Raw genomic sequence first — 18,427 nt, forward strand, 5'->3', positions numbered from 1 at the left:
GCAGCTGCTGGCCTACACCACAGCCACAGCAACACCACATCCTCAATCCACTGAGCAAGGCCAGGGATCGAACTCACGTCCTCATGGAGTCTAGTCAGGTTCGTTACTGTTGAGCTACGACGGGAATGCCTGCCTTGTACTTGCCTTTTTTTTTTTTTTATGTCTTTTTGCCATTTCTTGGGCCGCTCCCAGGGCATATGGAGGTTCCCAGGCTAGGGGTCAAAGAATCAGAGCTATAGCCACTGGCCTACGCCAGAGCCACAGCAACGCAGGATCAGAGCCGCGTCTGCAACCTACACCACAGCTCACGGCAACGCCGGATCCTTAACCCACTGAGCAAGGCCAGGGATCGAACCCGCAACCTCATGGTTCCTAGTCAGATTCGTTAACCACTGAGCCACAATAGGAACTCCATATCTTTAATGTTGAGTTAGGTGTTGTGCCAGAGCCTTCCCTAACCACAAGGCACAAGCTCAGAAGGCAGCATTTCCATACACTTGATGGCAATCATACCTCTAAGGGGTGGAAGTGCTGACATAGTAACCAGCATTTATAACCAGTAACATTAAAAAAAATTAGGCAATTCAGGAGTTCTCATAGCAGCACAGTGGAAACAAATCAGACTAGGAATGGTGAGGTTGCGGGTTCGATCCCTGGCCTCACTCAGTGAGTTAAGGATCTGGCATTGCCATGAGCTGTGGTGAAGGTCACAGACACGGCTCAGGTATGGAGCTGCTGTGGCTGTGATGTGGGCCAGCAGCTGTAGCTCTGACTGGACCCCTAGTCTGGGAATTCCCATGTATCCCAAGTGCAGCTCTAAAAAGCAAAAAAAAACAAAAACAAAAACAAAAACTCCTATAAATCTCTTTATTGGCACCATCACCACACAGAGGGATTTTGTTTATTTAAAGTGTTGATTTTTTTTTTAACTTTTTAGGGCTGCACCTGTGGCATATGAAAGTCCCCAAGCTAGGGGATGAATAGGAACTGCAGCTGCTGGCCTGCGCCAAAAGCTATGACAACACTAGATCTGAGCTGCATCTGCAACAGCTTGTGGCAACGCCAGATCCTTAACCCACTAATCAAAGACAGGGATCGAACCAGCATCCTCATGGATACTATGTCAGGTTCTTAACCCACTGAGCCACAACAAGAACTCAGGTGTTGATATTTTTAAAGGAAATCCTCTCAAATATAACTCAGTGTTTTTTCATTGTATTTTGAGATTCCCTCATTCTACATTTTTTAGTAATTTTTTATTCAATTTTGTTTGGGGCCTCTGCCCCTGACCCAGTAGCTGGCCACCTCTAGCCAGAGCCCAAAGCTTGGGTTCTGGAGTTCAGCTCTGCCTTTACCTGTAGGTGCTGGGCACTCCCTGTGCCTCATTGTTCTCATCTGTGAAATGGGTATAATAAATCCAGCCTCCACCTGGGTTTAAATGAGCCAATACATGTAAACTACCATTCACAGACCCGGGTACCTACATAGCACTCCTGAATGTCAGTGACTTGCCCTGGGCAGGAATTGGGCCTGGGAATGGTGCCAGAAATAGGCTGTGGGCAGAGGTGTTTGGATGTGCAGGCAGGGGAGAGTCCTAAGAGTCTTCTGTGCAAGGGAGACCTCACGGGGGCCACGTTTAGGGGAAAACAGTCCTGGGGTGAGATTAGGTCACAGTGATCCGGGAGAGCTGGCTCTGAGACAGGAGGCCCAGCCCAGCCTGGCTGGCAGCGAGCAGAGCCCCAGATGAGAAGCAGATGAGGTGGGGGCCACTGGCCCGCCCCAGCCATCACCCAGGGCTTCCTCTGCCATGCCCCCAGCCCCTCCCTCCCCACAATCTCAGCCACAGAGGCCTGCCTCTGACACGGCTTTGTTTTGTTTCAGAAATAGGGTAATAACATGTGTCTTTCTGGTTATTAATTTTCTGACTTTTTTTTTTGCTTATTTATCTAAATGGAAGATGTTTTATTTCCCAACCAGCTGCTATATGAAGTGTGAGAAGCAACCGAAAACCCGGTTCTGCGTGTGGCTGAAACCCTATCAGTTGAGTTTGAAAGAAACATCTTTCCCTCTTGCTGGAAAGAAAAAAAAAAAAAAAGAAGAAAGAAGACTTAGGAGTTCCCTTCATAGCTCAGCAGTTAATGAACCTGACTAGGATCCATGAGGATGCAAGTTCGATCCCTGGCCTCGCTCATTGGATTAAGGATCTGGTGCTGCTGTGAGCTGTGGTGTAGGTCGCAGACATGGCTTGGATCTGGCATTGCTGTGGCTGTGGCATAAGCCAGCAGCTGCAGCTCCGATTCAACCCCTAGCCTGGGAATCTCCAGATGCTGCATATGCAGCCAAAAAAAAAAAAAAAAAAGGCAAAAAGAAAAAGAAGCCTTAGATGATGTCTTGTCCATTTGCTGCATTACTCAGGTAAGTGCCTACTTGAGTCACACTCTCAGGCTGAGCCCCCCACCCCAGTTCTTGCCCCATGCTGACCAGGAGCAGATGCTACAACAACGTCTGGGTTCCCGAGTGACACACCTGGTGGCAGACGAAGGCTCATATGGGAGTGGGGGGGTGGTTGGCACGCCCTGAGCCAGCCGGGGCTAAAGGGGCCGGGAGAGGATACGGCTCAGGATTCAGCCAGGGTCAGGGGTGGACGTGGCTTGTGCTGGACCGAGAGCCAAAATTTCTCAGAGTCTACAGAGCTGCTGCCTTTGGGCTCTGTACTGTGACCCCAACTCAGACCAAATATAGGCCAGGCCTGACCCACCTGGAGACAGAAGGGTTAAGGATCTGGTATTGCCATGAACTATGATGCAGGTCACAGATGCGGCTCAGATCTGGCATTGCTGTGGATCTGTGGTGTAGGCAGGCAGCTGCAGCTCTGATTGGACCCCTAGCCTGGGAACTCCCACATGCTACACATGTGGCCCTTAAAAAAAAAAAAAATTTCCATCCCAAGTTCTCTGAGACTGTTCCATCAGTGGTCCCATTTCACTTGTTATATCACAAGGCCCTTGAGGGCAGGAACAATATTTTTTATTTTTGTATAAATTCCTGCGGGAGTCCCTGTCACGGCTCAGTGGTTAATGAACTTGACTAGGATCCATGAGGATGCGGGTTGGATCCCTGGCCTCGCTCAGTGGGTTAAGGATCCGGCGTTGCCGTGAGCTGTGGTGTAGGTGGAAGACAGGGCTCAGATCTATCGCTGCTGTGGCTGTGGCGGAGGCCGGTAGCTACAGCTCTGATTCAACTCCTAGCCTAGAAACCTCCATGTGCTGCGGATGCAGCCCTCAAAAGACAAAAGACAGACAAAAAAAAAAAAAATTCTGTGTAATAAACACCAAGTGACTATCCAAATCACCATTTGTCCCATATCTGCATAGCATTAGATCTCAATGACAGAGATGTTTAACCCTCTGAGAATCCAAGAACCTTTGGTAAGAGGTTATTTCATAAAATGCCGACCACAAGCAGGGATTTGAGCTGGTTTTCCCAGGGCCTCCCACAGAGCAGTGGGTTTACCACAGGCCAGTGACACATGGGGGCTGGTACCCAGTGCACTGGGGCATATTCAACTCCACCGGCCCTCTAGCCCTGCTGCCCCACATGCCCTGTCCCCACGACTCATCAGATGTCATCCAGCCTCTCTTCACTGCTGGCCACAGTCCACTTTTGAAAAGGCTTCAGGGGTTCTCTCTGAGGTCACAGAGAACCAGACAAGCTGTTTAGGGGCAGAGACATGAAGACAAGAGGAAAGACAGCTTCATTCCACAAAGAGTTATTTGAGCACCTGCTGTGTACAGAGCGCAGCGTGCTAAAATCGCTGGAGAGCTTGGGGTTGGTAGGTGGATACCGTTAACATTTAGAACAGATGCGTGATGGATGGAGCCCTGTCGGGCAGCACAGGGAACTGCATCCGGCCTCTTGGGTAAGAAACCTGCTGGAAAATGAAAAAAATGGGTCACTTTGCTGTACACCAGAAACCGAAGGAACATTATAAATCAACTATGCGTTAATAAAAATAGAAAGAAAGAAAAAAAGAGAGAAAGAGAGGGAGGGAGGAAAGGAAGGAAGAGAGAAAGAAAGAGGAAGGAAGGAAGAAAGAGAGAGAGAGAGAGAAAGAAAGAGAGAACGAAAGAAAGAGAGAAAGAAAGAAAGAATCGCTGGAAAAGAGTTTCCATCGTGGCTCAGCAGCAACGAACCTGACTAGTATCCATGAGGATGCAGGTTTGATCCCTGGACTCATTCAGCAGATTAAGGATCCGGCGTTGCCATGAGCTGTGGTGTAGTTCGCAGACTGGGCTCAGATCCAGTGTTGCTGTGGCTGTGGTGTAGGCTGGCAGCTACAGCTCCGATTCAACCCCTAGCCTGGGAACTTTTTTTTTTTTTAATTGCTGGAGATACAGCAGTGAGCAAACAAGCTCACAGCTCAAGTTCTGGCATCTGGGACAGGCAATAAGCAAGAGTGTATGTGAGTAAGCCTGTCCCTTCAGTTGGTGATAAGTGCCATGCAGGGACAAAGCAGGTGATGTGACAGAGTGACCAGGGGGTGGGCAAGTGTGCTGGGATCTCTCCAGACCTAAGAAGCCCAGAAGACACCTCTGGGGAGGTGAGGGACAAGGGGCAGAAGAGCTGGAAGGAAGCACCCAGGCAGAAGGAAGAGCCAGGCAGGTTGGTGCGTGACAGGCCGGGGGACGGAGAGAAGGCCAGCATCCCAGTGCTGAGTGAGAGAAGGGGCCAGTGACACAAGCTGAGGCCAGAACCAAAGGCCAGGCCAGAGCAGGTTGGGCCTGACACATATGTGGAAGGGGTCAGGTTTTATTCCAGGGCAACGGGGAGCCACCAGAAGATTTTCCCCAGCTCTTGGCAAAATCAAGATTGGTACCCACTGCCCATCCTCAGGGCTCCCGCCAGCAGGCCAAGCCCTGCCCAACAACTCCAGCGCCACTGGGGCCCGCCCCCACCCCCAAGCCCCACAGCCTTGAGTCCAAAAGTGCCCTTCACCACCACTTAGGGCTCAGGGAACTCTAGAGCCCTAAGTCCATCTGGGGGGTCCTCTTGTGATATGCTTGGGAAGCAGAGCATCTTTTAAATCCCAGCGCAGAGAACGTCACGCCTGCTGCAGGCCCTCATTCAGGACCCAAATGCGACTTCCGGTTACATCCATATCTATTAGGAATCCCACCCCAGGGTCTCTCTCCCCGAGCTCACAGGCAGCTGGGACCCCACAGTTGGCTAGGACACACACAACACCCCGTGGTTGGGCAGTGCTCCCACGCGTTTCTGGCTGGCTGTCATCCGTTCATCCACTTACTCATTCTCCACACATCCTGTATCGAATATCTGCTTGCAACAGGCCCTGTGCCTGGTATGGGGACACAGTAATGACCAGCAAAGTGCCCCTGACCATGTAAACGGTCTATTGCTGCAAAACAAATGACCACCAATAGAGCCGAGTAAATTCATTTGTGTCCTTTTTTTAGATTCCACATATAAGTGATATCATAAGATGTTTGTCTTTCACTGCCGAATTTCACTTGGTATGACAATTTCTAGGTCCATCCATGTTGCTGCAAATGGTGTTAATTCATGCTTTTGTATGGCTGAGCAATATTCCATTGTGTATAGGTATCACATCTTCTCGAACTTATTTGCAGAATGGAAGCAGACTCATAGGGTTTGAAAAACTTAGGGTTTACCAACGGGGACAGGGTGGGGGGAGGCAGGGACAGACTGGGGATGGGGGATTAGCGTGTGTCCACTAAGGTATATGGAATGACAGGCCAACGGGGACCTGCTGTATAGCACAGAGACTCCTACCCAATGTTCTATAATCATCTACGTGGAAAAAGAAACTGAAAGGGAAGGGATGTGTGTACATGTATAAATAAATCACTCTTTGTACAGCAGAAATGATCACAATCTAATAAATCAACTATATGTCAATAAAACATTTAAAAATAAAAATAAATGTTTAAACAGCAGAGCAGAATAAAGCAATGCCCATTTATGATCTCACCGTTTCTGTGGGACAGGGGCATGGCTCAGCTCTGTCCTCTGCTCAGAGACTCAACAGCCACGATCAAGGTGTTGCCAGGTCTGTGATCTCCCTGGGGCCCGGCATCCTCTCCCAGGCTTGCTGGGTGTTGGCAGAACCTAGTTCCTTGCAGTTGTGGGACGGAGGCCCTCAGCAACCAGAGGCCACCACGGATCTCTGCCACATGGCCTCCTCCACATGACACCAGTTTGGTTCCTGGAGACTGACAGGAGAGCATTTCTGACTTCCTGTCAAGTATCTGACTTCCAGACCCGCTTTTCAATGGATCCCCTGATGAGGTCAGGCCCACCGAGGTGAACTCAAAGTCAACTGATGTGGGTCCTTAAGCATGGCATCCCTTCCCCTTTGCCACGCCCCACATCCTCATCACAGATCTCACCCACACCTAAGGGTAGGGGGTGATGCAGGGCGTGCACACCAGGGAACAGGAACCTCGATCTCCTACCACACTGCTCTGTGGCATGTCCAGTCCAGCCAAGAGGGCGAGCCTCGGTGTGCAATTAGAGAGGTGGTGAGCAGGGAAGGCGACTACAGGAGGGCCTGGGTGAGTGCCGTGCCCGCCGCCGCCTGCTCCAGGAGTGCCGCGCGGCCTCTCTCTGTTCACACACGCGCCTCACACATTCTATGACAACTGGCAGTGGCTTATTCATCATTTCAGACTGCAAGTTTCTGTTTTCTCAGACACCCACTTTAATACCCTGACATTTCTGTGGAGCCGTAACATTCTGTCAATTGTTTACATCTCCTTCTCGCACGGATCGCCTTTTCTGTTGAATTCTTGGCCCTTTCCAATCCTGGGGTGCGATGCCTGCCAAGAGGTTCAGAGGCACTCTCCTCACTGTCCACCCCACTGGGTTTCTAATAACGTGTGCCCCCTCCCCCAGGTCAATCATCCCCCAAGTCACTCGCAGCCTGGGCTCCCATCTCAGGACAGACGCTGCCTAAGAGAAGACAGGTCACCTACGAGCAAAGTCCTTCTCTGCCCATTGCAAGAGGCCTCTTTCCAGATCCTGCAGGTGGACAAAATTGTCCCCATGCTTTTTACCTGTCTTTCCACCTGCCCCACGTCTGTCCCATCAGGAGGATGTGCTGTCCATGCTCTGGCCGCCCCCCTGGGCCACCAGGCTGGACGGCCACCACTATGACCTCTCCCCAGCCACACAAGCACTCGCTAACCTGGGTTCCCACTTGCTGCCTTTCCATCACCAGCCTCTTCTCCACATCGCGACGGGAGTGGTCTTCTGAAAACCAGGGGCATCACACTGCCCTTCGGAAACCCCTTTAGGGAGCTCTCACTGTACGAAGGATGCAAAGCAACTTCCCTCTGTGGTCCACAAGGCTGGGCCAGACTTATCACTGCTTACCTCCTGCACCCTTCTTGAGCCTTCCCACATCCCAGCTTCTGGCCTCACAGGTTTTCTTTCAGCTTTTCTGGTTCTTTCCACAGCAGGGTATACAGGCATGTGCTGTTCTCTCCCACCTATGGATAAAAGGTTAAATCTTACAATTAAATGGTGTTGTGGGGGTTCCCATTGTGGCTCAGCAGGGAAGGGACCCGACACTGTCTCTGTGAGAATGTGGGTTCCATCCCTGGCCTCGCTCAGTTGGGTTAAGGACCCAGCGTTGCGGTAAGCTGCAGCACAGGTCACAGATGTGTCTTGGATCCAGTGTTGCTGTGTCTGTGGCACAGGTCCCAACTGTAACTCCAATTCGACCCCTGGCCCAAAATGTTCCATATGCCATGGGTACAGCCATAAAAAGAAAAAAAAAAGTGGTGTTGTGATAAACAGACAACTGTTTGGAAATAAAGAGCAACATGCAGCCTGTATGGCTCCTACCTACCCTGCAAGGCTGGACTTAAACACCAATTTCTCAACTAGATCTCCCCCAACAACATCAGCCAAAACAGGCTCCCTCTGCCATTCTCCACCATGTTTGCTTGTTTGCTTCATAACACCCGTTATAGTTTTCAATTATTTTATTCATTTTCTCATTTACTTTTTTTCAGAATGCAAATTCCAGCAGGGCAGGCTGCTGTTCACCATGGCTTTCCTGGTAACCATGTCGCCTGGCACACAGTACAAGCTCAAAGAACCTTGTGTCAGATGAAAAGAATGAATGGTTGAATGAATGAATGCGAGCTTACTCTGTGGTGTGAAAAACATAAGTCAACTGTACAACCTGAAACGTAAGAGGGAAGAAGGGAGGATCTGATGACACTTTATAGTGGAAGCCATTCTAAAGGTTCCATAATTAGAACAGCAGCATTTCCAATGAAGAGGGGATACAAATCAATGGAATAGAATAGAAGGTCCGCTGAGTTAGCAAACATATCCCTCAGATATTCCAACAGTTGCTTTTCAAATCGGCAGGAAAAGAAAAGAGTATTCAAAAGTTGGTCCGGGAGTTCCTGTCGTGGCTCAGTGGAAATGAAGCTGACTACTATGCATGAGGATGCAGGTTCGATCCCTGGTCTTGGTCAGTGGGTTAAGGATCCAGCATTGCTGTGAGCTGTGGTGTAGGTGGCAGACTCAGCTTAGATCCTGTGTTGCTATGGCCAGTGGCTACAGCTCTGATTCGACCCCTAGCCTGGGAACCTCTGTATGCCTCAGGTGTGGCCCTAAAAAGACAAAAAAAAAAAAAAGTTGGTCTGGAACAACTAGCTAACAATAAGAAGAAAACAATAAGCAGAGTCCAACTTTATTATAAGGAAATAAATGAATTTGGAGCATAGTCCTTTCATTTGAAGGGAAAGTTAAACCATCATATTACAGAATAGTTTCTGTTCATTAGAATATAATCTTGGAATGAGATATGACACACTAAAGAAAACACTGATATATTCGACCATGTAAAAATGAAAAAGCCAAACGTGAAAACAATTACTTCCAGCCACAAAGGAGAAAACAAGGAACAAGACTTCTGGCCATAAAGGAGAAAAAAGATCCACAACTGTTCTCCCTATGAAACAACTAAAAACCAGACAAAACTGTCAAAACCCAAACTTTCAGGACTTCAGAAATGGAAGAAAGGCAAACAATAAATTGGAAGTGCTTATTCATGAACAACTGGTAGAACTTTGAATAAGAACAGTGGGGGTCAATGGATCTCTCCCTATGGCTGCCCTCATCTGCCTCTTCAGCTCAGTTAGCACTGTGGTTTTGTCACAGCAAAGTTGGCTGTGAAAAATATCATTTTCACTGCCAAAGGGGGTTGACCTGTTTTGGAGTAGAGGACAAATCTGTACCCGATGGTGCTGTCAGTAAAAACTAAAAAACTCAGAAGAAAATTAATGGGGGGAAACCCACAGCGGTGTTAGTGTGAAGTCGTAGTGCCACTTGGGTGAGTGGTGGAATAGCCAGAAATATAATGGCAAGATCCCCAAAGAGCTAAATAAGTTATCCACACACCCTTGGCTGCCTGGAGAACCTCTGGCATGTGCAGGTAAGAGGCAAGAGAGCCTGGAAGAAACTAAAACTAAACCCTGAGGCAAAGTTGCCTCAACTCTTCAGAAGTAACTCTTAGGAAATCAGACTGAAAAAAACAAAAAGAAGAATTTAAAAAACTAAGCAGACATATCAACAGCCACACACACCCTTCGAAGACAGATTCTACAGACTGAGCGCAGGCAGGTTATTAAAGAAAAAAACCCTCAGGGGGACAACCACAAACCCATAGTTGCTAAGAAAGATTTTTTCTAATGTCCGGGTTTCAACAAAAAATCGCAAGACATGGAAAAAAACAGAAAAGCATGACCTATACTTAGGGATAAAAAGGATCAGTATAAGCTGATGCTGAGTGGGCCCAGATGTGGTTTTGGACTTAACAGACAGAGACTTCAAAGCAGCTATTATAATAAAATTGTTCAAAGAATTAAAACACTATGTTTAAAGAATTAAAGGAAAAAAAAAACCTCTGCTTCACAATATATACAAATATTAACTCAAAATGGGCCAGCAACATAAAAATAAGAGCTAACACTCTTAGAATAAAACACAGGGGCAAAGCTTAATAATCTTGGACTTGGCAATAAATTCTCAGATAGGACACCAAAGCATGAGCAAGAAAAGAAAATATAAATAAATTGCATTTTATCAAATTAAAAACTTTCATGCATCAAAAGAGAGTGTTAAAGTAAAAAACCAAAAAAACCCTCTAAAATGGGAGAAAATATTTTCAAACTGTATATATAATAACATTCTACAAAAACAATAACCACAACAAAAAACAAAAACTGAGTTCCCGTTATGGCTCAGTGGTTAGTGGGTCCGACTAGGAACCATGAGGTTGTGGTTTGATCCCTGGCCTCGCTCAGTGCCTTATGGATCCAGTGTTGCTGTGAGCTGTGGTGTAGGTCACAGATGTGGCTCGATCCCGCATTGCTGTGGCTGTGGCATAGGCCGGCATCTACAGCTCCGATTAGACCCCTAGCCTGGGAACCTCCATATGCTGTGAGAGCAGCCCTAGAAAAGACAAAAAATTAAAATAAAATAAAACAACATTCTAGCATTCAGAATATATAAAGAACCCCTCACAACACAACAATAAAAAGATGAACACCCAATTTAAAAATGGGCAAAGTACTTAAATAGATCTTTCCCAAAGAAGATACACAAATAGCCACGTGTATGAAAAGATGCTCAACAAAACTGGTCCTTAGGGAAATGCAAATCAAAACCACAATGAGGTAACACTTCACATTTCACATGGAAAATAGTAAGAAGTGGAGAGGATATGGAGAAACTGGAAACTTCGAATGCTGGTGGGAATGTAATAATGAGCAGCAACTGTGGGAAACAGTTTTGTGAGTCTTCAAAAAGCTAAATATAGAATTAGCATATGACCCAGCATTTTCCACTCTTAGGAATATGCTCCAAAGAATTGAAATTGGGTCTGCAGGAGTTCCTGTTGTGGCACGGTGGAAACGAATCCAACTAGGAACCATGAGGTTGCAGGTCCAATCCCTGGCCTTGCTCAGTGGGTTAAGGATCCAGTGTTGCTGTGAGCTGTGGTGTAAGTTGCAGATGCGGCTCGGATCCCGCATTGCTGTGGCTCTGGTATAGGCTGGCAGCTGTAGCTCCGATTGGACCCCTAGCCTGGGAACCTCCATAGGCCACAGGAGAGGCCCTGAAAAGCAAAAAAAAAAAAAAAAAAAAAAAAAAAGAAAGAAAGAAAGAAAGGGAAAATGGGTCTGCAAACAAAAACATGTATACGCATGGTCATAGAAATTATATTCACAATAACAAAGAGAACTATCCCAAACTGTTCATCAATAGATGATTGGATAAATAAATTATGAAATACAGATGCAATGAAATATTATTCAGCAATAACAACAATGAAGTATTGATACATGCTATAATGTGGATGAACCTCAAAAATATTGTGTTCAGTGAAAGAAGTCAGACAGAAAATATTGTATGATTCTATTTATGTAAAATATCCAGAAAAGGTAAACTAATGGAGAAATAACACAGATTGGTTGGTGCTGGGGCAGGGGTAAAGGTGAATGGGAAACAACTCTTTAATGGGTATAAAGTTTCTTTCTGGATATGATGAAAATGTTCTAGAACAACACTGTGAGTTTACTAAAAAACACTGATTTTTACACTTCAAAATAGTTGGTTAATTTCTCATCAATAAAAAATTTTAAGAATTAAATGAAAATACAATGACAGTTATTCAAGTCAAGAACCAAAATAGAGAAATAAAAACTAAAAAAAAGACCTATGTGAAAAATGAAAATTCTGGAGTAAACAATACAATAATCAAAATGAATATTAAATAGATGAGCTCAATATCATACCTGAAAGGGCAGAATTAAAAAAAATCAGTAAACTTGGAGTTCCCATTGTGGTGCAGTGGAAACGAATCTGACTAGGAACCATGAAGTTATGGGTTTGATCCCTGGCCTCACTCAGTGGGTTAAGGATCTGGTGTTGCTGTGAGCCATGGTGTAGGTCACAGACACGGCTCAGATCTGGCATTGCTGTGGCTATGGTTTACGCCAGCAGGTGTAGCTCCAGTTAGACCCCTGGCCTGGGAACCTCCATGTGCCACAGGTGCCACCCTAAAAAAAGGCAAAAAAAAATCAGTAAACTTGAAGATAGAAAAGTAGAACCTACCCAACACAAAGAACAGAGAAAAAATTTTAATAAACAGAGACAAATATTTGTCGGAAACATCAAGTATGCCAACACACACATATGGTGAAATTTTCTGAAAAGAGAGTGCAAGATGCGGGAGGGGGGGAAGAGTATTCAAAGAAATAATAGCCAAAAGGTATCAAATTTGATGAGAAAGCATAATTTACTGATGCAAGAAGCTCAGACACAACATAGGATAAATATATTGCACTTAGCCTATTAAAAACCAAAGACAAGCAAAAATTCTGGAAAGCAGCAAGGGTAAAATGACTCAGCATGTACAGAGGAGTAACCATATGATTAACAGCTGACTCTGTATCAAAAACAGTGAAGCCCAAACGACAGTGGAATGACATATTCAAAGCACTAGAGAAAAAATGTAAAACTGTTAACCAAGAATTCTATAACCAGCAAAAAAAATTCTTTAAAAATGAGAGGAGAATACAGTCCTAGATAAACACTAAGAAAATTTATTGGTAGCTGACCTGCCTTATGAGAAATACAACAGGACATTCTTCAGGATGAAAGGATATGAGATCTGATAGTAACTCAATCCCACAGGAGGACATGCAGAGGCCAGAAATAGTAAATAGGTAGGTAAATATAGAATGTATATATAAAATATAGGTTTTATATATACAATATATAGAGAGAGTATATATAAAATATAGTTTTTTTTCTTTTTTCTTATCTTAATTTCTTCCAAAAGCATAAGACTGAAAAGAGTAATTATAAAATTGCATTATTGGGTTTAAAACACATATAATATATATGATAATAATATCATAAAGGAGGGAGAGGAAATGGAGCTCTATGGAAGCGAAGTGGCTAAATTTTACTTGAATTACGTGAGCGTTAATATGAAACAGTGATACATCAATGTATTTCAAAGCCACAGAGCATAGAACCCATAGAACCCATCTAAACCCATAGAAAAAAATTACACTGTTTAAAAAAATAGAGAAATAATAATGGCATACTAAAAATGCTTATTTAATACAAGAGAAGGCAGTAAAGAAGGAATAGAAAAAATTTTAAAGCTATGAGACATATAGAAAATTCATATCAAAAGGGTGGATATAAATCTAACGAAACCAATTATCAAATTAATGTGAAAGGACAAAACATTCTCAACAAAAGGCAGAGATTATCTGACTGAGTTTTGTTTTTTAAGTAAGATTCAATTACATTTTATCTACCAGAGCTCTAGACTCAAAGATACAAACAAATCAAAGTAAAAAGATGCAAAAATATACAACACACAAACATTAACAATAAGAAAGCCGAAATGGCTACATTAGCATCATGTAAAATCACTTTTAAGACGAATTTTTTTATAGAGAAAAAGAAAGATTTCTTAATGATAAGAAGTTTAATATGTCAAGAAGATATATAAGTTATAAATAAATGTGAATCTAATAAGGGAGCCCCCAAATAAAAAAAGAAAAACCTGAAAGAACTGAAAGAAGAAATAGATGACTCAATAATTACAGTTGGAGATTTCAATAATTCATTCTAAATAATAGAGTAACTGGACAGGAAATCAGTAAAGATATAAACCACCTGAACAGCACTATCAACCCTACTGACCTGACATCAATTGTAGTTCTATATACTAGCAATAAACCAAAAATAAAATTAAGAAAGCACTGCCATTCACAATAGTATCAAAGCATATATTTGGGATTAGAGAAAACAATACAAAATATCTGCACGGAAACTGTAAAACGACAACTACAAAACTTGTACACTGAAGGAGTTCCCGTCGTGGCTCAGCGGCGAACGAATCTGACTAGCATCCCATGAGGACGCAGGTTCGATCCCTGGCCTTGCTCGGTGGGTTAAGGATCTGGTGTTGCCATGAGCTGTGGTGTAGGTTACCGACTCAGCTCAGATCCCACATGGCTCTGGCTGTGGCTGTGGTGTAGGCTGGCAGCTACAGCTCCAATTCAGCCCCTAGCCTGGGAACTTCCATATGCCATGGAGGCGGCCCTAAAAAGACCAAAAAAAAAAAAAAAAACTTGTACACTGGAAACAAGAAATCATAACATGGAACAACATGCACTGAAATTGATATCATTATGTTAAAATGATAGAAGCCAGACACAAAGACTACATATTACATACAATTCAATTTACAAGAACTTTATAAAAAATGCAAATCTATAATCATACAAACATAGCATGTCAGTGACAGTCTGGGGCTAAGAGCTGGGAATGGGAACTGATTGCAAAGAGTCATGAGGCAACATTTAGGGGACGGAAATGTTCTAAAACTGGATTGTGATCCTTACTACCCAACTCTTGTCCATTAACTAAACTTCATCGACTTGTACACTTACAATTGCTAGATGCTACAGCATATAAATTATACCCCAAGCTGTTAAAAAGTTAAAAATATTGTGACACGCTTCTGCTAAGGATGGGATAGATTATTTGATCTGCCCTCCATCATGACAATTAGAGCAAAAGTAGATAACATTAAAAATTAAAAACAAGCAAAGGAAACACAAAGCTAACAAATCAATGAAGAATCACTAAGTCACGATCAACAGAAAATGGAAGCCCAGGGAGGCTTAGCATTTGGGGATGTTGGTTTTTTTTTAACCTGAGAAAGAATATCAGTTTCAGAGGAGGTGACTAACCCATGCTTTTAGCAGCATCACAGAGAAATCAAGGATTGTTATCCAGGACTCAGAAAGGTAGGAAGGAGGAGCCAGTTCTCCAAGATGCAACACTGAAAAGTTTGCTTTCGAAATCAATGATACGTCAAGAAAAAGAAATTAAAAACATGAGTTAGAAAGGAAGTGAAAAGTTGTGGATTTAGAAGATCCAAAAGAATCTATCAATTAGTAAAAGGAATAAGTGAGGTTAGCAACCAAGCTAAATTCAAGTTCAGCACATAAAAAATATTTGCTTTTTGGAGTGCCCACTGTTGTGCAGTGGGTTAAGAATTGAACAACAGTAGCTCGGGTCACTGTGGAGGCGTGAATTCAATTCTCGGCACAGCAGAGTGAGTTAAAGGACCTGGTGTTGCCCACAGATGTGGTGTAGGTCACAGCTGAGACTCCTGGCCCAAGAACCTCCATATGCCATGCGTGTGGCCATAAAAATAAAAAAAATAATAATAATAATACTTGCTTTTTTATTTACCAGTCACAAACACAAAACAAAGAAACACCATTTACAACAAACAGCAATAAAAGTATGTATCAAATAGCCTGTAATAAACTTAACAGAAAGGTGAAGAGCACTACATCAAAAATTACAATTCCTTATTAATAAAAATTTAAAAGAAAGGCTCTATCCCCTTCTTTTAATGGATTAAAAATGCAATTTCGTAGAAATGTCAATTCCCTCCAAAATTATCCATCCATCATGACCCCAATAAAAATTCCAAAAGTTTTCCATTTTTTTTTTCCTAGAAGCTCGATAAACTGGTTGTATTAGTTTTCTGTTGCTATGAAACAAGTTACCATAAACTTAGACGCCTGAAGGCAGACACACTTGATAGCTCGCATTATCTGTGACTCAGGAATCCAGGCACAACTTAGCTGGGTCTGCTTGGAGTCTCAGAAGATTACAATGGAGGTGTTGGTCAGGCTGTGTTCTCATCTGGAAATCAGAGCTCTCTGCCAAGCTCACATGATTGCTGGTGGAATTTGGTCCCTGCTGCTGGAGGACTGAGGCCTCAGCTCCTAGAGGCTGCCTGCAGTCTCTGCCATGTGGCCTTCTCCATAGTCACTCTATGTCCTAGACGCTTGCTTCTTCAAGGCCAGTAGGACAGTCTCTACTTGATGCTGGCTAGACCTGGATATATATACATAGATAGACAGAGATACAGATATCTGATGGGAAGTCACCCATCATCACCTCTGCCATATTTTATCGACCAGAAGCAAACCACAGGTCTTGCCCACAGTCAAGGAAAGGGAGGTAGACAAAGAAGTGAACAGCACAAGGCAGCCTCACAGGGGCCATTGCAGAATTCTGCCTATCATTCTAATCCTAAAATGCATTTGAAAATGTAAATAGGGAGTTCTTGCTGTGGCTCAGCAGGTTGAGAGCCCAACAGTGCCTCTGTGAGGATGCGGGTTCCATACCTGGCCTCACGCGGTGGGTTAAGGATCCAGCATTGCTGCAAGCTGTAGCATAGGTCACAGATGCAGCTCAGATCCAGTGTTGCCATGGCTGTGATACAGGTTTGCCGCTGCAGTTCCAATTCAACCCCTAGCCAGAAAACTTCAATATGCCACAGTGTAGCCTTAAGAAGAAAAGAAAAAAAAATTTTTTTTAAAAGATGCAAATAGCCAAGATAGTCTTGAAAAAGGAAAGAAAGAAGAACTTGCTCTATCAGATACCAAGATGTTATTATAAAGCTGCGGGAACCAAGACAGTACAGCACTGGTTCCAGGACAGATAAAATGATCAACAGAACAGGATAAAAAGCATAGACATACAAGCATGCATTTGGAAATATTTGCTTTATGGGAGTGAGGAAGAATGGTTCTTCAAAGTTATAAGGAAATGGCAAACCAACAAGCAGATACATATTAGGGAAAAATATTGACCCCTACCTCACACAATACACAAAATCAATTCCTGGAGGATAATCAGTCTGGATGTACAAGTCAAACTAATAAAACTGCTGGAAAATAACACAGAAAAGAATCTTTATGACTCAAGGTAGATTTTGTTTCATTAAAACTAACAAATTCTGTTCATCAAAAGACACCAAGAGAAGAGTGGGAAAAAAAACAACACAAAAAAAACAGGCCATAGGGTATTATCTGGGATACATAAAATTAACAAAGGACCCTTCAGCAAAAACCATAGAGTGGTGAGAAAATACAGGGAAGCCAGAATAGGCCAATAGCTGAAAGAGATGACAGGCACTTACAGAAAAGGATATCCTAATGGCCAAAAAACACATGAAAAAACATTCAACCTCATTAATCATCTAGGAACTGTTACTTATAACCACAATGCACACACCTGAAGGGCTGGAATTAAAAAATTAACACCAGCAGGTGCTGGTGAAGAAGCAGAGCAATGGGAACGCTTAGACACCCTAGGTGGATGTAAATTGTACCATCACTTCGGGAAATGTTTGACAGTATAAACCAAAGCTGAACTCACACCTGCCTTAGCACAAGTGTAGCCAAATACCCCAAAGAAATACACATGCAGCTGTACCAAGACACAAGAATATTCGTGACCGCGTTATCCATGGCAACCCAAACTAGAAATTACCTAAATGCCCATGAACACAATGATGGAAATATACATCGTGATACAGCCCTAAAATGGAAACCTGCAGTGAAATGAAAAGCAAGGAACTAGACCTACAGGCAAAAAACATAAAAGAACCCAGTACATGGTCTCATGACAAAGCTCAAAAAACCAACACTAAGCTAGAGTGGGTCAGGATGCACACATAATGCATAAGTGGGAAACCACAAAGCAAAGCCAGGACTTGCATACCTTATAACTTAAGGTAGCGTTTTGCTTTGCTTTGCTTTGCTTTCCTTTGCTTTGCTTCACTTTCCTTTGCGTTGCTTTGCGGCTGCAGAAGACAGGGTCACAACTGGAAGGAGCAAAGAGAGGGCCACGGGCTTGGATGTGGTCACATGGGTGTTCGCGTGGGATTATCATGGAGCTACATGTTTCTGTTTTGTGCATTTTCTACCCGTGTGTTATATTTCACAATAAAAAGTTGTAAGAGCCTTAAATAAAAATTTGGAGTTCTCGTTGTGGCTCAGCAGGTTAAGAACCTGGCACAGTGCCCATGATGCAGGTTCAATCCCTGGCCTCAAGCAGTGGGTTCGGGATCCAGCATTGCTGCTAGCTGTGGCACAGGCTGCAGATGCAGTTGGGATCTAGCGTCACTGTGGCTGTGGTGTAGGCCAGCAGCTGCACCTCCAATTCGACCCCTAGCCTGGGAACCTCCACGTGTCACAGGTGCAGACCTAAAAAAAAAAGAAAAGAAATTATCGTATATATATGATAAAAACTGTATGTCTTCAATAATCAGTTTTCACAATCCAAATTGGCAAGCAATTGTCCAACAGAAAAAAACAGGAAATTCAAAAACTAAAAGTGCAGGTGTTCAATAAATACTTTTTAATAGTCAATCTCAGAAATCAAAGAAAGTTAAATTATACAGTAGACATGTCCAACAATAAAGGAATTTCCATGCAATAGGCAGCTATTAACCATTTAAAATAATGTT

At 43.6% G+C, this 18,427-nt stretch overlaps 1 protein-coding gene and 1 long non-coding RNA gene across 2 annotated transcripts in view; both read right to left on the reverse strand.

Annotated features, from left to right (window-relative positions):
• Positions 1–3,423: 3,423 nt before the first annotated feature.
• On the reverse strand, positions 3,424–4,225 carry LOC125133797 (uncharacterized). Its single transcript, XR_007136511.1, has 2 exons — positions 4,194–4,225; positions 3,424–3,928 (listed from the first exon to the last, which is right to left on the reverse strand). It is a non-coding gene; the product is annotated as an uncharacterized LOC125133797 (long non-coding RNA).
• A 121-nt stretch (positions 4,226–4,346) lies between these two features.
• Positions 4,347–18,427, reverse strand: part of LOC125133183 (uncharacterized) — a 298,644-nt gene continuing 284,563 nt past the window's right edge. Inside the window, exons 6-8 of the mRNA XM_047791316.1 lie at positions 7,414–7,529; positions 6,011–6,251; positions 4,347–5,416 (exon numbers count right to left, since the gene is read on the reverse strand). Of these exons, the coding sequence (XP_047647272.1) occupies positions 7,458–7,529 (72 nt within the window). The 3' untranslated portion in view covers positions 4,347–5,416; positions 6,011–6,251; positions 7,414–7,457. The remainder of the gene's footprint in view (positions 5,417–6,010; positions 6,252–7,413; positions 7,530–18,427) is intronic.

This window comes from Phacochoerus africanus, chromosome 8 (assembly GCF_016906955.1).
Source record: "Phacochoerus africanus isolate WHEZ1 chromosome 8, ROS_Pafr_v1, whole genome shotgun sequence".
Classification (NCBI taxonomy): Eukaryota; Metazoa; Chordata; class Mammalia; order Artiodactyla; family Suidae; genus Phacochoerus; species Phacochoerus africanus.